The sequence below is a fragment of the Sebastes fasciatus genome, chromosome 21 (genome assembly GCF_043250625.1).
Source record: "Sebastes fasciatus isolate fSebFas1 chromosome 21, fSebFas1.pri, whole genome shotgun sequence".
Taxonomy (NCBI): Eukaryota; Metazoa; Chordata; class Actinopteri; order Perciformes; family Sebastidae; genus Sebastes; species Sebastes fasciatus.
Window position 1 is genome coordinate 22986331 of NC_133815.1, and position 22447 is coordinate 23008777.

The 22447-nt window shown below is 41.2% G+C and overlaps 1 protein-coding gene across 1 annotated transcript in view; it reads right to left on the bottom strand.

Moving 5' to 3' along the window:
• The window catches only part of adarb2 (adenosine deaminase RNA specific B2 (inactive)), a 225697-nt gene extending 203614 nt beyond the window's left edge, over positions 1–22083 (bottom strand). Inside the window, exon 1 of the mRNA XM_074622661.1 lies at positions 21567–22083. Coding sequence (XP_074478762.1) covers positions 21567–21669 — 103 coding nt within the window. The 5' untranslated portion in view covers positions 21670–22083. The remainder of the gene's footprint in view (positions 1–21566) is intronic.
• Positions 22084–22447: the final 364 nt, after the last annotated feature.

Below are 22447 nucleotides of genomic sequence, written 5' to 3' on the forward strand. Positions count from 1 at the left end.
ATAAAAATGAACCTAAAATTGAAAAAAAAAACTATGTTCCATATCACCTATAACCTATAATACTGTATATCACTTACTTGTGCTGTGGCCTTAATTCGACAGAGGTAGTTTATAAGGCAAATTTGTTTGACAGTTACTTACATCAAAAACAGTTGTTAACCTTCTATGAGCATTGAATAAAACACTGTTGTATGAGAACAGTGAATATATCCTGAACAGGGAACATAGGGGAGATAATATCAGATCATCACGATGTGAAAACTATCATGATCACTGAGATGATGGCAATAAAGACGGCATATTAGTTCATAATGACTTGCAGGGGGAGAGGAGGGTTGTGTGTGTGTGTGTGTGTGTGTGTGTGTGTGTGTGTGTGGCGAGGTGGAGGGGGGGCTTAGAGCAAAACAATGCCGGCTCCCATTTTCTCAAGTTCAATTAAATGGCTTGTGACAGCGCGCATGTGAGGGCATATCTGCCGCGCGCCACTTGACTCCCGTCATTAGGGTGTGATGGTGCCAGGCTACACCAGTTTTATAAGCGTATTTTTAGCAATAATAACCAGCTGGTGAACATAGATGGCTGTGAAAGCACTGGGGGGCCCTGAGATCGCGTCAATCTGAGGCTCCAGGGGACGAGGAGTGACAATGAAGTCTTTGTGCTGTGTGATTAAGGCACGCAGTGAAAGAAAAGTCCTTAATTCAGATGGTATATAATTGATAATGCATAATAAAGCTTTAGAAGTATGTGTGTGTGTGTGTGTGTGTGTGTGTGTGTGTGTGTGTGTGTGTGTGTGTGTGTGTGTGTGCGTGTGTGTGTACGTACATGTGAGTGTAAGTGTGATTATGACACAGGCCTTCTATCTCACTGCAACACCTCATCTATCACAAAGCAATCTGTCGATTAGCTTGACAAAGAGGTAAGAAAAGTAAAACATGTCAAAGTAACCGCCTACCAAGTCTCCTGCCAATTATCAGTCTAATTAAAAAAAACGCTAATTATAACGTGCGTTCGTCTCAAACAGCCACTCAGGTATAACGCCCTGGCTGTCAGGTGTAAACAAGGCTCGCAGTCGCACAGGAAGGAAAATCAATCGACATCTGTTAATTTATCTCAGGCAGGGGACCAAATTGAAAAATGGATTGCTCGACGGGCGCCCGGCGCGAATCTGCATTGTGATCAAGGAGCGATACGTCTTAGCACCTGCTTAGAGCGCGATAATGGGCATCGCTGCAGTTTGGCCAAGTGCGCAGCCAATAAGGATCAGATAACCATCTTGGCAGAAAAGCCGGTCGACGACAAGCAGGTGTGCTGAGGACTCGAGTCTGGAAGCTGGAGCTGGTTTTGATGAGGAGCGGAGAGAGAAGTCGGATTATTCCTGTTTAGTTCCTGGGACTACTTTCACACACAATAACTTCAAATCCTGCTGCAGTGATTTCTTATTACACACACTATATGTGCTCCAAAATGTTTGATGTTTGTCCTATACTCTGTGCTGTATCAACTTTGTTACTTAAAGCTTTTCTTATGAATCTTTAATAAAATGAAAACTTTTGGTAACACATTTTCTTTTTGCATTTATAAGTGTAATATTAACAATCAATAAATGGTTTATAACACATTATAGTACAGCTGTAAACAGATATAATGACATTTTAGAGTGTTTATTACTATTACGGCCGGGACGATACACCTACCTCCCGATTCGATACTTGGGTGATGATTGGATATGTATTGCGATTTTTTAATATTGCAATTCGTTATTACGATTTATTGAGATTTTTGTTAACTTTTTTAACACTAGACCATGGGAAAAAGTTTAATCATACACTTCTAGGGACTTTTACTTTGGAAAATATCTAAATTGATACGGTAAAAATGTTTGATTTTAAGCATTTGTGTAGTCAGAGATATCCTAAAGTAAAATATATCACTCATTGTCAGGAATTATTTATTTAATTTTTTCCAGCAACCCAAAAATCCCAAAATAGAAATTTTCCTCACAAATTAGTGGTATTTTCTTTTTAATTTAAAAGGGACATGTAATGTTTTATACTTCCAGTGAATATAATCCAATCAATCTTACTTCCATATATGTATTTTGTATATACAGTTCCGTTTGTTAACATCTTATTTTGAAAACCGCACAGTCACACGTGTGTACTTCCTCTAACTTCTCCAAGTCCGTCTCTAGCTCTCCCGTCAGCTCCGTTCTCTTTATCCATCCATGGTCAGCTCCATCGGCGCCGTTTGAATGCATTTAATATAAATGTCAGTATATGGGTGCTCTACAGTTGTTGCGTCGGCTCATTTGACCACGTAGATGAGAGTGACGGCTGGCTTGACTGCACGTTACCGCAATACGATAACGTTAGCTGTCCATGACAAAGTTAGCATGCAGCTTTAGCTATGATGTCTAGCTCTGCTTTTTCCTCCAATGTGTGAAACCCAAAGTGTTTCTATACTTTACTGGATGTGTAGTGTTTACCACGCTGGATGTAAAATGTGAGGGTGCAGGTCGTATACATCCGCCGTTTTCTACTTCTGGAACGGATATGACATATATCACTTTCCTCAGACCTCAGAATACAACAATAAAAGCGGTAACTTCCTTCTACCCAACTCAAATTAAGCAATTATATCGATTTTGGCATTAAAAAAAAACTATTTTAAAATAGTAAAAAAAAAAAAAAAAAAATGCTATACACTTGATGGATGCTTGATAACACAGTATAGTTGTAATCATATTCATTTATCCTTTAATAAAGCATAGGAAGTTATAGATGTTAACAAATACATTAATGAGCACTTATATTTGTTTACAACATTAGTGTGTTAAAATCCATTTTATAGCGGGGGTTACCAAAAAAGGGTTACCAATTTTTTTTGCAACTTAATTCCCTTCTGTCATGTAGCATGTATTTTATTTTTTTCCAAATGTCATTGTAGACACAGCATATTTTTTTTATTATTTGGTGTTTTATGGTCTCCGGCTGTTATTATTGATTACCATGATAATGCAATAATTAACCACGTTTTGTAATTGTATTTATCCATGCCTATTTAACATGTTTAATGTTGAAATTGCCGGTCTGGGCTCATTTAATACTCCCCACTCGGCTATATTCATATGATAATCCTATTTTTCTCCAGTGTATCCTTTATTACAAGCTGCACAGCTGCAACACTCCCAATTTGCCCTCAGGGATCATTAAAGTTTCATGTTATTTTATCTTATCTGAGCAGGTGATGTTAGTGGCTGAGTTAAGTGTCTCCTGTTACAAAGGTAAATTCTCGCTAGGAGCAAACCGGTCTTCATTAAAGGAGTCCAATGAGTGGAAATGAAAGACAATGAATCTGTTCGCCATTCAGGGCTGGCTGGCTCTTTACTGTAGCCAGACTAATGATAATGCATTCTCTAGTTTTAACAAAGAGCCGATCCATATGCCCTCTGACTCATTACATAACACTCCTACCAACTCACAGCCAGGAGGTCTGTGGGTGACGCTAAAAAGTCATCTGTTTATGTGTTGATGCTTTGCTCCTTCAGATTTTCATTAGTGCATTCAGATTATAATGGTAAAGCACTTTGTAACAACACCGTTTGAAACATTATACAATTATACATTCCTTAATACACATTACAGCTCAGTCTGTACCCCGATGTTTTTACATTGTAATACAAATAAATTTGCTATCTGTAGTTAAAAAGTGGTGCAGAAACCATAATTAAGCTATTTTCAGACCAAACGCGAATAATTTGTGCAAATACATCACACATCAATTTAAAAATTCAAACATCTATCTCAATGAACCTATTCTCACCGCATCCACCCACTGTTATCAGGCCATTAAATAGGCGATATCGGTCGCTATAAGCACCATAAATGTGGGTCATTAGGGGCCTACTACGCCTACTACGTTGCAAAAGTGAAACTTAGAAGCAGCACGTTCTAACACGTTGTAAAACTGAATGAAACGTCACGTTTTTAACACAAACAAAAAGGCTTCTTTAGGTTAGGCAACAAAACTACAACTTCTTTGGGTTTAGGCAACAAAACTACAACTTCTTTAAGTTTAAGCAACAAAACTACAACTGCTTTGAGTTTAGGCATAAAACTACAACTTCTTTAGGTTTAGGCAACAAAACTACAACTTGTACAACGTGTTTTGGGTTAAAATAACTACAAACACAAAGACAACTACACATGGTTGGTTTCACAACAGATGCGAACTCCGGTCTCTAGAGGTCACTGTTGTGTTCTTTTTATACCTTTGTTCAGAGATCCACCATGTGAATAGATGATAAAACCTACTAGTGGGTGTAGTAGGCCCCTATTGACCCACATTTTTGGGGCTTACAGCGACCAATAACGCCTATTTAATAGCCTGACAACAGTCTAATCGGCTGCCTAATCCAAAACTTTTGTATTTCGCAATGCAGTGTTTGTGTTCCACAGCTGTTTCGATTTCTGCGAATTTTGGATGCTGATAGAAACAAACCTACCAATAAACTAATGAATTTTGCTCATAACATCAATAGATTTTCTCGGAAGTCAATGTCATTATTCTGTTTATGGATGGAGCTGATTGTGAACTCACCGTCTTTCCTTGAGAATCAACGGCGCCCCGGAGGTAATAATAAACTACATATAATCCAGTTCAGTCATGGATGATGAAAACCAGTGCAATAAGCTCATTACAATAACATGCTTCATAGGAAATGTGACCACATGTAACTTTTCTACACAGACCTGCACATCTTCCATCGATCATGGAATAATAACTAGCCCGTCTGCAGTGCGTAGAGTTGAGAGTTGGTTTATTATAGTAAAAACAACTTATGCATTGATGGTTCTGTAACGCTGCGAAACTTTAATTTCCGGTGGAATGCACGGTTTTCTTCCCCGCCGTGAAAAGGCCTTTATCCCAACCAGTGATGTTCGGTGTGAATGAGGGGCGTTTGACAGTGCGATGATGTTTAACTTTTACTGAAATCACTGATTGTTATGTGTCCCTGAGCTGATTCACATCTGCTGGTTTCTGCTATCACTCTCCTCCTCTTCCTGCTCTCTGTAGTGTCAGTGTGCCATCATCCAGACAACAATAATGTGATGACTGAACAGCCTCTTGATGGAGAAAGGTGCAGGCTATTGTCCTTATGAATTGGGATTTTTACTTTACGTTTGCCCTAACCTCGAAGACTATAGTAAACTCATATGGTTGAAATGACACATATTGATCATTTCTTTGTTGATACAGGATTGTTGATATGATGACACAGTGACATCATCTGCATAAATGATTGATAATACACAATAACGACGAAATAAGGAACCTTAACATAACCATTGTTGGACTGATTTGATGAATTGATGCTAATGGAACAACCAGCTATCCAGTTTATTCCCTTATAGAACTAGTTCAACATTTTTGGGAAATACACTTTCTTGCCAAGAGTGAGATGAGAAGGCTTGAAACTGTCAAAGTTCTTCTATCGGCACCTCTAAAACTCACTAATCAACACATTATATCTTGTCTGTTTCATTAGTACAAAAGCCAAAGTGTAAAAACATCAAGTTACAGTTTTATGGGGGACTAAGTGCCACCAATTTCCTAGGCAGGAGGGGTAACTTCCTGAACTTTTGTCCAGCTGTTTCCTCCTGTTTCTAGTATTTATGCTAAGCTAAGCTAATGCTGGAGGTAGCCGTATATTTACTGGACGGATGTAAGAGTAGTATCGATCTCGTCATGTTGCTCTCGGCGTATTTCTCAAAATCTGCAACTCTAAATTTGACTAATTATATCTCCTTTTTTTTAATCCAGACAGAAATGTAAAAACTTGTATCTATTTGCTGAGCCGAGAAAATGAATATGCAAATGTCCTAAAACATTGAAAATGTCCTTTTAGCCCTTGTTGAGTATCATAAAGCAAAACATAATTTATTTTTTTTAAATACTTGATTATGATAACCTTAAATGCCACTAAACATGGAGTACTGTAAGCACAATGCGACTGAAAAACGATCAAACTGCAGGATGCGTGAACTTGGCAAATTATGACAGAAAATAAAACATGGCAGCATGAAAAATAAAGTAAAATAATAAATGCATTCAGGAATCGGAGTCCTCAGGTAAGTGGCTATGAGTGGGAGTGGGAGCGCGCGCGCGCGTGCGCGCGTGTGTGTGTGTGTAAACAGACAGGCATGCTTGCCTGAAGACAAATAGCCCTTTGACCTTTGTATGAACCAGCAGCCCCCTGGTGGGTGATAACTCATGACCTGGTGGACTGCTCGGGCATCCATCTCTCACCCTGGTAAGGATGAATGTGATGATGAACGCACTCACTTGCTGCTATTTAGATAGCCCTGAAGTCACAGCTATGACAAACTACCCACACAGAGAGAGCCAGGTCTGAGCCCTGTTTATACGCTCTGCCCATTCAACACCAGGCTAGGACTGTACAAACTCACACTGTGCCACAGGGAACTGGTACAAACTCAGGGTCAACTCAAAACACATATCTGGTTTACAGTACATCCAGTACACTACATATCCCTGCGGTATCTCTGTCCACTTCTGAACAATGATGAAATTGTGATCAGAACCAAATGTTTGACAGGTTTCAACTCAACTATTTTGTAAAGACGTTCAGTACAATTTGACCAACCCATTTATCCTGCTGGGTGAAATCACATCTTTGATAAAACTATGAATATGCAAAAGAGAAGTGACACAACCTAGGACAGAACTTCAGGTCAAAAATGATTCCATGGAAGAATCTCTGGTCATGTTAAAATATGTTGCAACAATTCAACATATTTTTGATGAATACAAAGGAGTTGTCTTCTTTTCTCATTCGCCACTTGAATTCTTAGTCACTACTCTTTGTGGGGACTCGAAATCCAGGGTGTGAACCACTTGCCAAACCTCTATTTTGGGGTCAAATGAACCACAAAATTAGGCTCAAAATAAGACAACTTCCCCCTGTTAATGTGAAACAGTAAATAATCCCAATTTCACAATTAAACAATCTGGTTAATTGCAAAAACTGTATATAAGAAGTGGACGTCACCCATTGGTTTGTGGACTGCAGTTTTGAAGCCTCAAATTCTGCATTTTGGCCGTCACCATCTAGGTTTTTATCTGTCGCCATCTTGGTTTTTTGCAACCAGAAGTGACATGTTAGCTAGCCACATCTACTGGCATCAAAATAAGAGGAAGGAAGTGGTAAAGTAGTTAGGCCTGGCTTTTGCTTAATTTGATTGGCTGCCTGGGCCAAGTGTGACATTCATGAGCGGTGCGACTTCCCGCCTGGCACTGAAGAGTTGAGAATATTAAATAAATAAATAACGAAAACGGCTAGAAAAACATGACGCGCGGCGCAAGAAAAGAGCGCAGTACCATATTCTAGCGATGCGTCTGTGTGATCGGGGCTTCACTTTCCAGAACCCGAGAGTTGATTGTCTAAAGTTTAATAAATGTAATGTTTCTTTTATTTGAAGCTCCTGAAACAAATAGCACCTAAAGAGCAACAAGGCTCCGTGTCCCCTTCCCCGATGGCTGCCTGTGTTATTTGAAGTCTTCTCTGTCTGTCTGCCATCTTTAAGCCTCAGCTGTGGCCGGCGGTGAGGAGAAAGCCCCCTGGAACAGGTGCCAAGAAGATAATAGCACCTGCAGCCCAGAGAGGTCGCCGCATTGACCCGCGGGCACTTCTTCTATTGTTGTGTCTTTGTTTTAGAGCGCAGACAGTGTGTATGTGTACATACATGCATGCGCCCGCACCCTCTCGTGCGCACAGTTTTTCTCTCCATGCTCGATTTCTCTTCCCCCCGAGTCTGCACACGTACGCGGGCGAGCACTTCTCTCCTTATCCAACTGATGGTCCATTCAAATTAAAATGAAGCTCCATCACGCTAATAGGGGGAGCGGAGAACAAAGCGCGGGCTCTCTGCAGTCAGCAGGAATAGCAGGAGGATTATCATTGCTATCGTCGGGGCTATTATCATTAAACCCAGTTGCCGCTCTCCCCCTTCCGCTGCAAACCAAACGGGCCACACCGAGTTTACTGCGGCACAAGTTTGATGTTCAGCTCGGAGCCGGGCTGTTGTTTTAGTGAGAGGAACCCTGGTGTGCCGTGAACGGTACAACAGATGAGTAGTTTGATTTCCATTATTGTTTCTGGACATTTAGGAAATTATGTGTATTTTGGAAAGCACTAACCCTAATTTGAAGTTAATGATACGTTTAACTCGGGTGTTGCACACATACAGTATATGTGCAGCAGTTCAAATACCCCGTAGTTATCCTCCTGTTACAATCTAATTCGGTATGGTCTATAATGGCAGCGAGTTCAAATTTAATCTTTTAGTGTAATTAAACTGTGTTTAAATGTTACAATATTCATGAAAACCTGGAACTAGCTCTGCAGCGTGACATTATCGTTGCTAGAAGTGAGAGTTTGTTTGTTTCCCTTTCAAGCCTTCGTGACAAAAATGCATGAATTTATACCTTTATCTGTTTATGTCACAAAAATATTTGCAATTGAATCTGTATTTTGGATGTACACCGGAAATGGGCAGATCTTACAATTTAATTTGGTAAGCATCGTCTAGATCGCGTCATTAACTTGTTCTTTACTGCCATTTATGCTCCTCATATGTATTTAAACATGTTTACTGCCAAACAAATATATACAATTTAACAGTATTTCAACCTCGTCCCTTATCATGTCAAAAAACAAAGAATGATCTTTGAACTTTGGTGCTGAGCGGGTAGTGTACAGTGGGTTATCAGACCTTTTTCTCTCAACAGCTGCCTGACGTGATCAGAAACGACAACAATGAAGCTACAAAGCTCCATAAAGCCGAGAGGAGCTACACAACTCTCTGTAGGTTTCTCTATAGCAACACATTTCACACAGTCACATTGTCATTTGATTTTGTTATTATAAAGATATAGATTATAGCTGTTTTAGTGATGCGGATGGAAATAATTAGTGGAAATACAAGAGGTTTTAACAAAAATAAAAGTCAGAATGGCATGGCCAAACTGCATGATTTTTTGTTTTCTAAACTGGAGGTCGTGTATGTGCAAAGGTGTAACGTGTCTATGATGTGAAAAAGTGAAATAATAATAAATAAGACAAACTAGAATTAGCACCTCAGTTTACATCCGAGGTCACAGTCTCCTTTGACCACCAAATTCTAATCAGTTCATTCTTGAGTCCAAGTGGACATTGTGCCAAATTTGAAGAAATTACCTCTGAGTGTTCCTGAGATATCGCATTCATAAGTGTACGAACGGACGGACGGAAAACCTGAAACCATAATGCCACCAGCCGTGGCGGTCACCAGCATAGAAGGAGGCCATAGTAGCTTAATGCGCTATATTGCGAAATGTTTTTAGAGGGGTTGTGTATGCAGTGGGAAGAGGTCCACGTCTGTGATTAGAATTTAGAAAGCTATATCTGCAAAGCTCCTTTGGCATTTTGCTTCAGGTTTCCTGTCAAGTCATAAAATGTGCCAGGCTTCAATAAAATAGAACCATGAGGTGAAAGTAACACGTGTAAAACATCAGTTAGCCCAACTAATCTGATGAAAACGGATGGAAAGTTATTGAGGATGAACCTCGTTTAATGTCTCAACATGACATCTTTCAACACCTCCGTGTTTTTTTAGAAGACTGTAACTATAAAGAGTCGTGTTCCGTTCCGTTCGTACAGTTTAGCACAAATTATTTCTTCATATCCAAAATAATGTAATCATATTTGTTCACATCCCTGGCAGGTATGACATTTAAAGTTGTTTGTGTTGTTGTATTTTCCATCATTATTCCAGAGAAATGCAAGACAGGCGCGAGATGAACTGAGGCAAATCTGTCTGAGCAGCTAATAAGACAGCTTCTCTTCAGATGTGCAGCCGGCTTTTTCTAATCCCAACACTCAAATTGGGATGTTTTTTACCGGAGGCATAGCCCTTATGGGGACTTACACGATATACCTTGTGTCTAAATTTGGAAGGGTGGTTATGTAGGTTCATCTGTGCCAGCATTTGAGGGACTCTTTCAACCCAGAGGCACCCTCCCTCTTTGTCCTTTACGCAAGGCAACACTGGTAGCCTCGGGTCCAACGCACCCTTCACCCTTCACCGACAGCTCCAGCCCCAAAGCACCGCTGTGGGATTGTCAGTGAGGTAGAGGAGGGGGACGGGTGGGGGGGGTTGGGGATGAAATTCTCCATCGTGCCAAAGCCATTCCAAGCAGACCGATGCCAAAGCGCCATGTGTGTACAAACAATTCAACTGAATCGGACTCGATGTATACTCAGGCCTTATCTGGGCGAGGCCAAATAGGCTCTGAGCTATCAAACGCAATGGATGAGCGATTGAAACTCTCAGTTTTTCGGCAAATGCAAACACATCTATTACGCTCCACCACTTCAAGCTGTACAAATCAAAATCAGGGCGGCGGGGAGGGGGAAAATAAACACCACGCTGTGTGACTGTTAAGAAATTTGGAAAACAGGACTTCACGTATCGCGCGGATCGGCCCAGAGGTGTATAAAACTCCAACTCGCCCATCGCCGGCCGACTCTGTGGCGATACGCAGAACATCAGACGGAGTTAATGCAGGCAGATTTTTTTTTTTAAAAATACCTTTTAAAGGATTTGCAAGATAAGCCTGTCGGTCTCTCCTAGAAGGAGCCCCTAAAGGATGCTGGAATCGATGGATGAGAGAGGATTTACTGTAGGGCGAAGAGGGGGAAAACTGTTATTTAATGCTCGCATGTGAGCAGAATAATGAAGCAGCCACGCAGCTCACATGTGTGTGCTCATCATTATCAATGCACTAATCTGCCATTAGGCAACTCCATCAGCCACGTGGATCTAATATGCACTGGATGTATTTACCTTTGACTACGAATCAACCGCCGTCAGACATATTTACATACTGAAGAAGAAGAGGAAGATTGCTCTTGACCCCTCACACACACAGAGAGAGGTGGAAATATCACAGAAAGCATCCTGTATTCGGGCGCAGTAATGGAGCTCATGACACGGACCTCTTTACTGCACAGAGATAATGCATTTCTACCCATAATGCTTACCGCTTATCATATAATGCTGTAATCATCATGAGGTTGTTACCAAATAGATAAAGACACCAGTGACCTTTTTCAAAAACCCGACTCCGGACAGTGATTGGCCAATCGTAGCTTAGCAAAGCCTCACCCGTCAGGCTTTGGATTTTTCCACGATGCCGAACTGGTGTTCGAAGAGATGTAGAGAGCTATTCTCCGTATATAAAGAGTTTTGGTGGATTGTGTCTTTATTTTCGGCCGATCGAAAAACAAAAAGCACAAGAGCAAAGTTATAAGAGATTGATTAAACTGTGTTTATCTCCTCCAATGTAAGCTTTAAACTTTAGCACGCCCAGCTAATGAGCCAACGTATCCTCATACAATGGTTAATATATCTCACGAAAAGCTATTCCTCATTTTCCAGGTGATTTTCTATGAATGTCCAGCAACACGTGTAAATTCCGGCTAGTTACATGCATACAGTCTTTTCAAAATAAACTTCCGTCTTTACAAGAAACAACTTCTGGTTAGGTTTAGGCAACAAAACTACTTAGTTAGGTTTAGGAAAAGATTGACTTGGTTAGGTTTAGGCCACAAAACTACTTAGTTAGGTTTAGGAAAAGATTGACTTGGTTAGGTTTAGGCCACAAAACTACTTAGTTAGGTTAAAGAAAAGATTGACTTGGTTAGGTTTAGGCAACAAAACTACTTATCTAGGTTTGGGCAACAAAACGACATAGTCAGGTTTAGGAAAAGATCGACTGGGTTAGGTTTAGGCAACATAACTACTTAGTTAGGTTTAGGAAAAGATTGACTTGGTTAGGTTTAGGCCACAAAACTACTTAGTTAGGTTTAGGAAAAGATTGACTTGGTTAGGTTTAGGCCACAAAACTACTTAGTTAGGTTAAAGAAAAGATTGACTTGGTTAGGTTTAGGCAACAAAACTACTTATCTAGGTTTGGGCAACAAAACGACATAGTCAGGTTTAGGAAAAGATCGACTGGGTTAGGTTTAGGCAACATAACTACTTAGTTAGGTTTCGGAAAAAATCAACTTGGTTAGGTTTTGGCATTAAAACTACTTGGTTAGGTTTAAGAAAAGATTGACTTGGTTAAAATAATGGGTTAAAATAACTACAGAAGTGGCGTAACTTAAGTATGGAAGTTACGTGACAAATAAGGATTTGGATTTAGGGATGTTTACACTCAAGCACCGCAGCCAAACATGTTATTCAGGACAGTAACAAAGAGGGCTGTGAAGCCAAGTCATACTGACCATGCTATCTGCTAATCTGGTCCTCCAAGAAAAAAAAAACATACGACAGTACCGACGGAGCAAAGTTACCAGCTCCTCAAGCTGCTCAGATTCATATTAATGACCTAAAAGAGATATATCAAGGATGGACAGCAGTGATTATGGTGATTGAGTGTCCACCTCGGCCCAAGTTGTGTGGAGCCACGTCAAGGTTAAGACAAGTTTCTTTGAGAGAAGACATGCTGCAGTGTGGCTCCACGCGCCCACTCGCTGGAAAAAAAACTCGTTTGGAGGTTGTTAAGGTGTAGGATTCTCTCCGACCTCCGAGAGAGCCCTCAGGAGAGGCCCTCTTGTAAAACGCTCCATCTTATTAATGGAAATAAATGCCGTTAGCGCCCCACCCCTCCTCGTCCCCCCACGCCTCCCCCTCCGGCAATAAGACGTGTCTATTCTTGGCTAAAGTCCCCTTCATTAACGTTATCTCAAATAGGCACCCAGTCTGATGGTGAGAGAAGGGACGGCGCGCGGTTAAGCTGCTTCATCCAATTTCATTATTCCATATGAGGCAGGGTATCAGTGTTAACTTTGCTGTGTCAGCACAGCAGACGGGGTAGCTGTGCCGTCATGTGGCTGGAGCATGACATCGGTGCAGAGGTTTAAGTCACCCGGAGTCAACAGGGCAGAGTCTGCCAGCCGATCGCATGCTGTCACGGTGCATTCGTGTGTTCGCGACTTTTAATTTTCAAATGCACTCAAACACATTTCATGGCTGACTCGCTATATTCTGGACCAAGTTTGTGAAACAGCAAAAAAAAAAGAAGCTTTTTTTGGTGCTGAAATTCTAACACCTTCTTTAGCTATTTTCTGCTCATGAAATATGTCCCTTTTCACAGTAGCAGCTACCGTGCTGTGAATACGCACGAGCGAGCCGGAGGACAACAATAACAACAGTGTGTGTGCTGCTGAAAACGAGAGACGGGCAAAAAAAAACGAGAGGAGAGAGAGGAAAAGAGAGGAAGAACGAGGAGAGGGATAAAGAAAAGTGTGAAACTGCGGACCGTCAAATGATCTGGCCTCTCTCCAGGCATGATGACTCAGGGATGATGGCACAGTTAGAGCTAATTAGGATCATAAACTGGAGAAATGTTTTGCCACCATGATGTGGGGGGCGCTTCCACGCTGTTGGCAGGACTTCAGATTGGATGTGAGAGCTTGTCCGGATAGCATGCTAAAATAGTAAAAAAAAATATCAACAACAGCTACACTGAGACTTGATTTAGTGGAATATGTAGATAAAGCCTTTACTGGACGATTACGTGTCTGTTTTCAAGCTGGCTGTCATGATTCAAGACCAGGCATGAAAAAGGAGCAAATCAGGGGTGTAATTTCAACCACAGGATGACGCGTCCCCCTTTTAAAAAATCATGTTTATATTTTACAGTTTCAGTTGAATTTTCATACTAAAATCTTTCAAAACAGAGTCGTCATTCTAGTCCAGCTCTCATAATCCCAAAAAGTACAACAAGCAATTTTTCACCCAGGTTTTGACTCTTGTTGGCGGAGGTTGTTGGGACTTTATGCAGCCTGAGAAGAAGATTACAGACACAACTCAGGGCTGAAAAAAATCATTTAACCTACAGTACATTTTTTATGTACAGTTAATATTCCACTAAAAAGAGTTGAACATCAAAAATAAGACAGCAGTGAAGATGCAAATACAACATTATCCATCATCAGGTCTCTATCGAGGAAACGGAACATGATTTGAAGTAGGGTTAGTGCATTAAGGATACATAGATTTACAGAGCGTTTCTATTGTATCGTTTTGTTGAATAACTCCTGACTTCAAAAACTAAATTCAGATGCACTAAATTATCTTTATATTTTCTCAATTTCTTTCTTTTTATATGCGGCCCCTAAAAATTATCTACGGCAACAGTCTGAGAAGGGAAAATTATTTTTTGACTGGACCGCTGACAAAACGTACACGTAACGAGAGATCAGAAGAAGATTCAAAGTACAGCTGAAACCATTTGCTGATTAATCACAGAAGCAACTGTTTTTCAAATAATAATTTCAAGTCACTTTTCAAGCAAAAATGACAAATATTTGAAAGGGATGCACCGATACCGGATCGGATATCGGGCCGATACCCGATCCAGCTATTTGAGTCAGTATCAGTGACAATGGGGCCGATCTATTCAATTCAATTCTATGTTTATATACCATGTATATTATATACTGGCATTTTAAGTCCTGTTTAAGTTTTGACCAATTTGTTGCTGCATTAAAAAGGTTTACACTTGAATAGTAATTCCTGTTAATTTTGAAGATTTTTTTACCAAGTTGCTGGTGCACAATTTATTATTTTAATAATAAATAACAATTCAGTAAATTTATATCTATGCATTTATTTGTTACATTTTTTTTTTTAAAAGTCAGGGAAGCGATATTTAAGTCAAGCCTGATGTTGCCTTACAAATGAAAGAATAATCCCAGTCACTTCCACACAGTGAGGCATACAGCTTATTGATTAAAACACGGGTATCGGATCTGATCAGAAAAAGTTGAATCCCTAATATGCATGATGCATTGATGGATGCAGGTTCTCACATTATTGTAAAGGGATTTTTCTTTTTAGGGATTTTGGACTGTTGGTCAGACAAAACAAGACATTTATGTGAAATAGTGATGAATGTTTTTTTTAACTGTTTCTGACAGTTTATAGACCAAATGAATAATGGATTAATCAAGAAAATAATCATCAGATTAATCAATAAATGAAAATAAGTTTTAGTTGAGGCCCTTTTTCAAAATAAGGGGTCAGAAGCACAAAAAAAGTCGTGAACTTCTGCTGTGGACTGTAAAGAAACAAAGAAATCACATACAGTAACAGTTAAAGTTGTTGCTCCAAAAAGTTTTTTCACGTTAAACTGTTGTGATGCATTCACTGAACATCTGACATGACACGTGTAATACAAAGTCATATCTTATTGGAGTTGTGAATCAACATCACTGAATGGGCTCCGTTTGGACTTGACTTTCTCTCTTGAGAGTCACTACGGGGCGGCTACAGTGTGTCTTTTACACCATCAACTCTCTCTCTCTCTCATGTTGCGTTGTCTAGTGGACTGCGGACACACGAACACCGACAGGAAGCGATTAATGCTGCTGACTTGCTGTGCCACGTCTCCGTTTATGAGGACTGACAGCTCGTACTGTACTGTTTGCCCGCACACAGGCAAAACACACGCCGGAGACAAATCTGTTCTAACACACACGTGCATGGAAACAAATTAACGCGCCATCTGATACACTCCAGAGCATAATTCCCATCGCGCTCACACATACGTTGGCGCCGGTAAACTCTATCGCAGTGTAACCGTTCTCAAAGGTCTCCCTTTAAGTAGTTAATGTTTTGAAATCTGTTGTGGACAGACTGATGGAGCGTAACACATGACTAACTCAATTAAATGTCTGTGTTTTGTCGTCATAGCAACAAGTGCAACAAGTTGTTTGTGATGTGAGTAATACCCTTATCTCTCCAACTGTGGGAGTCATCAAACAAAAGACTAATTAACTTAAGTGTCACCTTCTGAATTTTTTAAATCTGCATCTGTGCTTTTGATACTCGTGATTCATTCTCTCCACAACCTGACTGAGGCGGCTCTCACCACCTCCTGTGTGTGTGTGTGTGTGTGTGTGTGTGTGTCCGTGTGTGTTATTGAGACACTTTGGCATGGAATTTGTTTTCTGTGCCTGAACTTTAAGTACAATTTCTCACTGCCGAGCTCCAAAGAGCCAAGAGGGACTATTACGAGATAATTACTAATTATGCTAATGTGCTAAAGTTGTGCTATTCCTTTTTCCTTGGTCATTTTATCAGCCGTCCTCGAGAGAGCACAGTCAGTAGTAATAACCTTCTTTTCTTTTTTTTTTTCCCTCAGCTAAACGTTCAGTCAGTTAGAGGACGCCGTGTCCTAAAACCGCCGACTCCTCCGTCGCTAGCCTTAATCAGGAAGCGCCTGTAAATTCACAAAGCCATGCGTGCGCACACAGAGGAGCCGCCGCGCCGTTTCCGTCGGCGCTGACCTTCATTAACCTCATAAATGCCAGCGGTGGTTTCTGTCGCAGGCTCTTAATGCGGTTATCAGCACAAACACAAACAAAATGTGACAGAAGTGTTTTCGGGGGGCTGAAACTAGACTTTACATCTGTGAAATGCATCTCTTTCTCCCTCCTACAACACACAGGCGGTGTGACATTGGGCTGTCCCAACATGGAAACCAGCACCGGTAACAACACCCACCCCTTCCCCACAGCCCTTCTTCACCCTGCTGTGAATAAACCTACATTAGGAAATGGACAATTTGCAAGAGCGAGCAAGATGTGCATTTATTTAAGTCCCTCCACCTGTCTGTGTCTCGCTGCTGCACTAAGATTTTATTTATGAATGGATTGTGAATGTAAATCTAGGCCACCGCAGAGAGTATACTGTACCGTTACACTGGATTTAGACCAAGCACAGAAAAAGTGAGACATTACTAACCACGCAAGATTAACAATAATGTTGAGAATGACTGAAATAACCAGCCAGATCTGCCTCTTCCACGTCACACTTCTCTCTTTTTCATCTGAACTGCACAACACCACAACAAACAACACACTCCACATACAGTATTTAGAGTGTTTATACCGTTGCAGCTTGAGTGGAACTATTTTTTCAATGAGATCTCATTTATTATCTAACACTGAGCAGACTTTTCTTTTATTACTCACATCTAGATTTTTTTTATTGATGCGGTTACTCAGGCTGTGGCAGACACCGTGTGGAAACCTTACTGTATGTAAAAGAGACCTATTTCCTCAAAATGTGTGTTTTTTTTCTATGTCATTCTGTTGTTTAAAAACTTGCAAATTTACTTCAACTTTTAGGAGGTTGAAAAAACGGTATAACACGTCATTAAAAAGGGACTTTTAAAGCAACTTCGGTACAGTAGCAAACTCAGCTACAGAGACGTATCTCATTAGGTGGCATGCCATTTCAAGCAGCATGTGAAGCCATGAGAGGTTTTAAACCTAAATCGACAAAGAAGCCAGCAAGACACCGAAGTATTGATCGAAAACAAGAAACTTTTTCTTGGGCAGCCGTCATGAAAGTCCAGCAGTCTATGACGGATACCATGTAACCACAATGTACCCAGTTATCTGACAGATAGCGAGCTATTTGTACAGTATATTATTTGCCAACACTGCTCTCACAACTGTGATTTAGACACTGCACATGTCATGTTCCTCTGTCGTGCTATTTTGTCATTCCTAAATACAATACATGACATTTTGTAGATACAAGGTTTTTATCCGACAGTGACAATAACAGAGTTGTGTGTCAAATGCAGCAACTAGTAATAAAAAAAATCCTGGAAGCAGCAGACACATACCTGGCTGGTTAAACCAACACAGATTTTGGATCATTAAAAACAGTAAAAGGTAGGTTTTGTCTACCTCGGCCTCGGCTCTCCGTCCTGACCTTTGCCCTCATCTCGATACAGCCTGTGTCACCGTCACCGGCCTTAAGAGGGACGATACGGAGCAACCAGAGCTTCCTCTCGCTGTCTTCTGCTCAGCTGTGTGTCAGACAGTCAGAGCACCCCCTCAGAGAGCAGCGAGGGGCTCGACGCCGATCGACTCGTCCGCCGCGCTAATGCACCGTGGCCCCTTTTCCTCTCTAAAACGGGAGCCTCGGATGCGAGAAGGTGATGACCCTTATCCTCTGCCCTGTCCTCCCCGTCTCAACTTTCATCACCACCCCGACAGCCCACACTCGACCCCTCTGCCGCCACCGCCGCCTCGCCAGGAACGAGAGCGTAAACAGTAATTGCTACATAAATTATGTTACACTCTTGTGTTTTCCCACATTTCCCCCTCGGCGCTCTCGATGATGCGCTGATATACTGTACTGTGTGCGCTGAGAGTACGGGGTGATAAGTGTGGTTGTAAAAAATAATGTTGGTCTATAAATCTCTGCTCTGCTTATTTTTTGTTCATAAAAAAACCACATTGTGGATAAAAGATGAGGGGTAAGTGTCACATATGCCACAGTTTAAAAGGTAGCAGAGAGGAAAAAAAGGTCATTTTATATACTGATGATTGACAGGTAGGATTCGTCTAAAAAACTGGGATGGGCTACATTCGCCCAGATGTTCCTGTACATCACCGGACATTCCATTAGTGGCACTGACATCCTTAAGGGACATAACCGTAAATCACCAGGCTGAGATTAATTAAGAGGCAGATACACAGCATGTCTATGAATCCTTCTAGGAGCGGTGACACCGGTCAAACAAACGCTGCGCTTTAAAAAGGGAGAGCAAACAAACGCAGAGCGAGGTGTAGGCTACATCCTCACATTGCCGAGCTGACAGGAGCACTGTAAACCTGAACAATACGAGGAAGAGGAGGCGGCAGTTGTTGGCAAACGGCGAGTAAAGAGCAGCAGAGATCTCAAAACACACAGCTGATGAATTTAGCAAAGTGTGTGATTTCCAGGAATTCTGAGCCTGGGTGATGAGAAATATGAGCAAATAAATCTCTGACCTGTGATCTTCAGTCTTTTTCTGTACTTATTTGTTTTGCACGAACAATTGCAAAGAAGACTTTTGGAGTGGGGGAAAAAAAATGAATAGTAGTTCCGGGGGGAGGAATCTGCTTACAACCTTTTGAATACACACACAGGTTTTAGCGAGTCCATCTACAAATAATCTGCAGCCTTTTCAAGGGATTAAAGCCCCCAAATGCCATGCAATAATCCCTCTGTGACTTTTAGCTTCTATGAAAATAATTGTGTGGAATGTCAAGATGATCAGTTGGTACTTGAGATGAAAGATAATAATGATATATATATTAAATTAAAAAAAAACAATCACGGCTTTGCATTATTTTGAATTCTTTCAGAGAGAAAAAACATTGAAACAGGAAGCAGAGATGTGACTGAATGTTTGAGCTGCTGGAGCACAGAGCGTCCACCTCCTGCAGCTTTCGGAGGAGTCAGCGGCCATCAGCACTTCCCAAAGACACAGTTCATTTACAGCCGGTCCCTGGACTGGCCCCTAATGTCCCGTGTTATCAGAATGAATCAGCAGCGCTGATAAATTAGCCGTTCGGAAACACGCTGCGAAGGGCCCGTCAGCTAATGTGCGCGCGTTTGTGTGATACTCATATGCAATGCTTAATGTTGTGGAACCAATTCTGTCGTTTTCCATTATGTAAATACATTTGCCTCAGCACTATATTTTATGTATTGTCTCCCTTGTCTCAATTACTTGGGCTATTAAAAATCAAGAGAGGTTATGGAAATGAGGTGCGGGTTGTCTGTTTTGCGGTTTGATGACAAGTGCAAAGTGTTTATGAAAAGCTCGTTATGCATTCAATTGCGGTCGGATACGTCAACACGCTCCGAGCGTTCATCCATATTCCACAATGCAACGGGGCGACGCGTCAGTATTCTCAAGCATAAACAACACACGTTCTCTTATACATAGAAATAAATACTAATAAATGTAGCATTGCTATTTTGTTTTTTGTTTTCATATGGAGGTGGCAGAAAAAAACAAACATATTTCTGTGTGTGTTTGTGGCCTGTGCCAGAGCAAAATAAAGCGTTTGATGCTTCAGTTTTGGGTAAAGTAGCCAAAATACCTCCGAAAATAATCAGAAAAGTAAAGCAGGGAGAAGCTCTTTAGAGGCAGTTAAGCCTTTAAGTGTGGAAGCTTTCACTGACATATGGAAATAACTTCCTTCTTAATCTTTTTTAAATGTCATTTTCTCACTGTGAGGCACAATATCAAATAAGTTGGTGTAAAACAACTCTGCAATCACAGATACATATTTTAACAGAGAACAACACTCTTTTGTAGATTTGGACCATTTTAAAAACAGACAAAAGAAATCTCAAAGTGAGAGGTGGTGAGATGGAAAGTGCTGTGAATTATTATTATTATTATTATTATTTCTAAGTAAAAAGCATAAATGTCATTAAATGTGTGGCTGCCATAGAGAGATAAACGGTACACCTTTTTCTTGCAGGTTGCAGGGCATAAAGGCACACAGGGGGATTTGTTTACCACGAGCTCCGGTCAGCATCTATTTCAGTGCGGCTAAAGAGAAAAATGTTGCATTGGTATTATGTTTCATTCGCTGAAGATCAGCACGCTTTTTCCATCTGGATTACAGATATAATTAATTATTCTACAGTAAGTTTTAGTTGATACACATTTCTTCATTAGAAACCCCTCTACTCTATTCAGCAGTTCGAGAGATTTTATTTCAAAAGTGCACACAAGTACACATTAAATTAAATATTATTCTGCAGTAATAAACAACTAATGATATTTTTTATTCTCCTTCTCTCTCCCTGCTGAAGGCCCAGAACTGTTTCTCAAACTTGAGACTGTTCAGTGTTCAGTATAGTTGAATGAAGCCCAGCAGAAGCTCTGGGGGTTCAAGCCTCTAATGAGGCAAAAATAGTTTTATATGAGACAACAAGAAAAGGAAAACAGCTGGGAAATTATTATGAATATCACTAGTGAATTTCAGAATGTTAGTATGTGACATTTAAGTGCTTTCTTTTAAACAAATCTTGCAGTTTTATTACAGTGCATGTGGGGTTAACCTTTAACCTTTTAGTTTAGATATTTAAAGCCACTAGTAGAAACTTATTTAGGAATATTTTTCTTTGAATTATGGAGGACATCGGTGTTGTTTTCAGTGAGAAGTTAAGGTGACAACGTCGTGTCCTTTATTTGCATCAAAAAATCCGGATTCAAATAACACAAACAAGCCGTTTTTCTTCATAAGGGAAGCCTTAAAACTTGTATTAAAGCTAAATGAGTCATTTAGTCATCCTCCTCGTGCATGTTTCGAGGCAAAGGAGCTTTTTAAAAAAGGACAATAAACGCAGCAGCAACTAAACTTTGAAAGGGGAAAAAACAATGCGTCATTTAAAGCCGACGGCACATCTCCACAGAAATATTGTTTGTGAATTTCCAAGGTGTGAACTATAAAGCCGACGAGGAGCGGTGCGTGCTGCATTCAGAGGCTGAAAGCAGCGCGAGGTGGACCGGCTGCTGCCCTGCGCTCAGATGCCCGCGCCAAGGTGCGCACGACCTCTGCTCAACACTGGTAGAAGGAAAAAGACACCCAAAAAAAAATACGTAAACTCGTGTAAAAGTTGTACCTTTTCTCTTCGATCGCCTCCTCCTCCGCCGCTTCAGCTTGCATTTCACCTGGCCGCCCTGAGCCCCCGACGCGCGGCTGTTGTTTCCAAGTACGGATGCCATCAGCGCAGTTCAGCGCAGAGCAGCGCGGAGGAGCCTCTGGAGCGGAGAGGAGCGGAGCGCAGGAACAACTTGGACTCGGCGCGGCTCGACTCTCCTTTGTACTTGTCTCCTCTCCGTTGCTCTCTCTGATAAGGCAGCGTCCTCGGGGTTTGACGTAGACTATATATATATATATATATATATATATATATATATATATATTTATTTATTATCCCTCCCTGCTGTTCCTGTATCACCTCTGAACCTCCAGCCTTCCTCTCAGCTCCCGGAGAGGTCTGTTGTGTTCAGCAGCGCAGCTCAGCGTGGCGGCTCCTCAGCTCCTCGGCAGCTCTGATACCGGCGCCCCGTCTATACTCCCGCGCGCCTCTGCAGACATTTTTGGGCATCAGCCACTTTGGATTCAATCATGCAGGACGCCTATCTATTTGCTGCCGAGCTTTCTAATTAGGGTCCAATCGTGGCTGTCTGGGAGGTGTGACATCACCGGCGACGCCCACCAGCTCACACCCCTTATTCACCCGCTGCTTTTTTAAAAAGCTTCCTTATACATTTGGACTTATTCCCATCAGCAACACTTTTTTTTTTCTCTTCCCCCACTGCAGGGGAAGTGTGTTCTCTTCCGCCCTGCAGGGGGGGTCAGAGGTCAGCCTGGTAGGGGATTCTTGCTCAAGGGCACTTCAGCAGAGCGGATGTTTTTTGTGCAGCATGAGAGACTGGAATATGGTGAACTGTTTCCATAAACCAGCCTGCTGCAAACTCACCACCAACATGAGGCTAA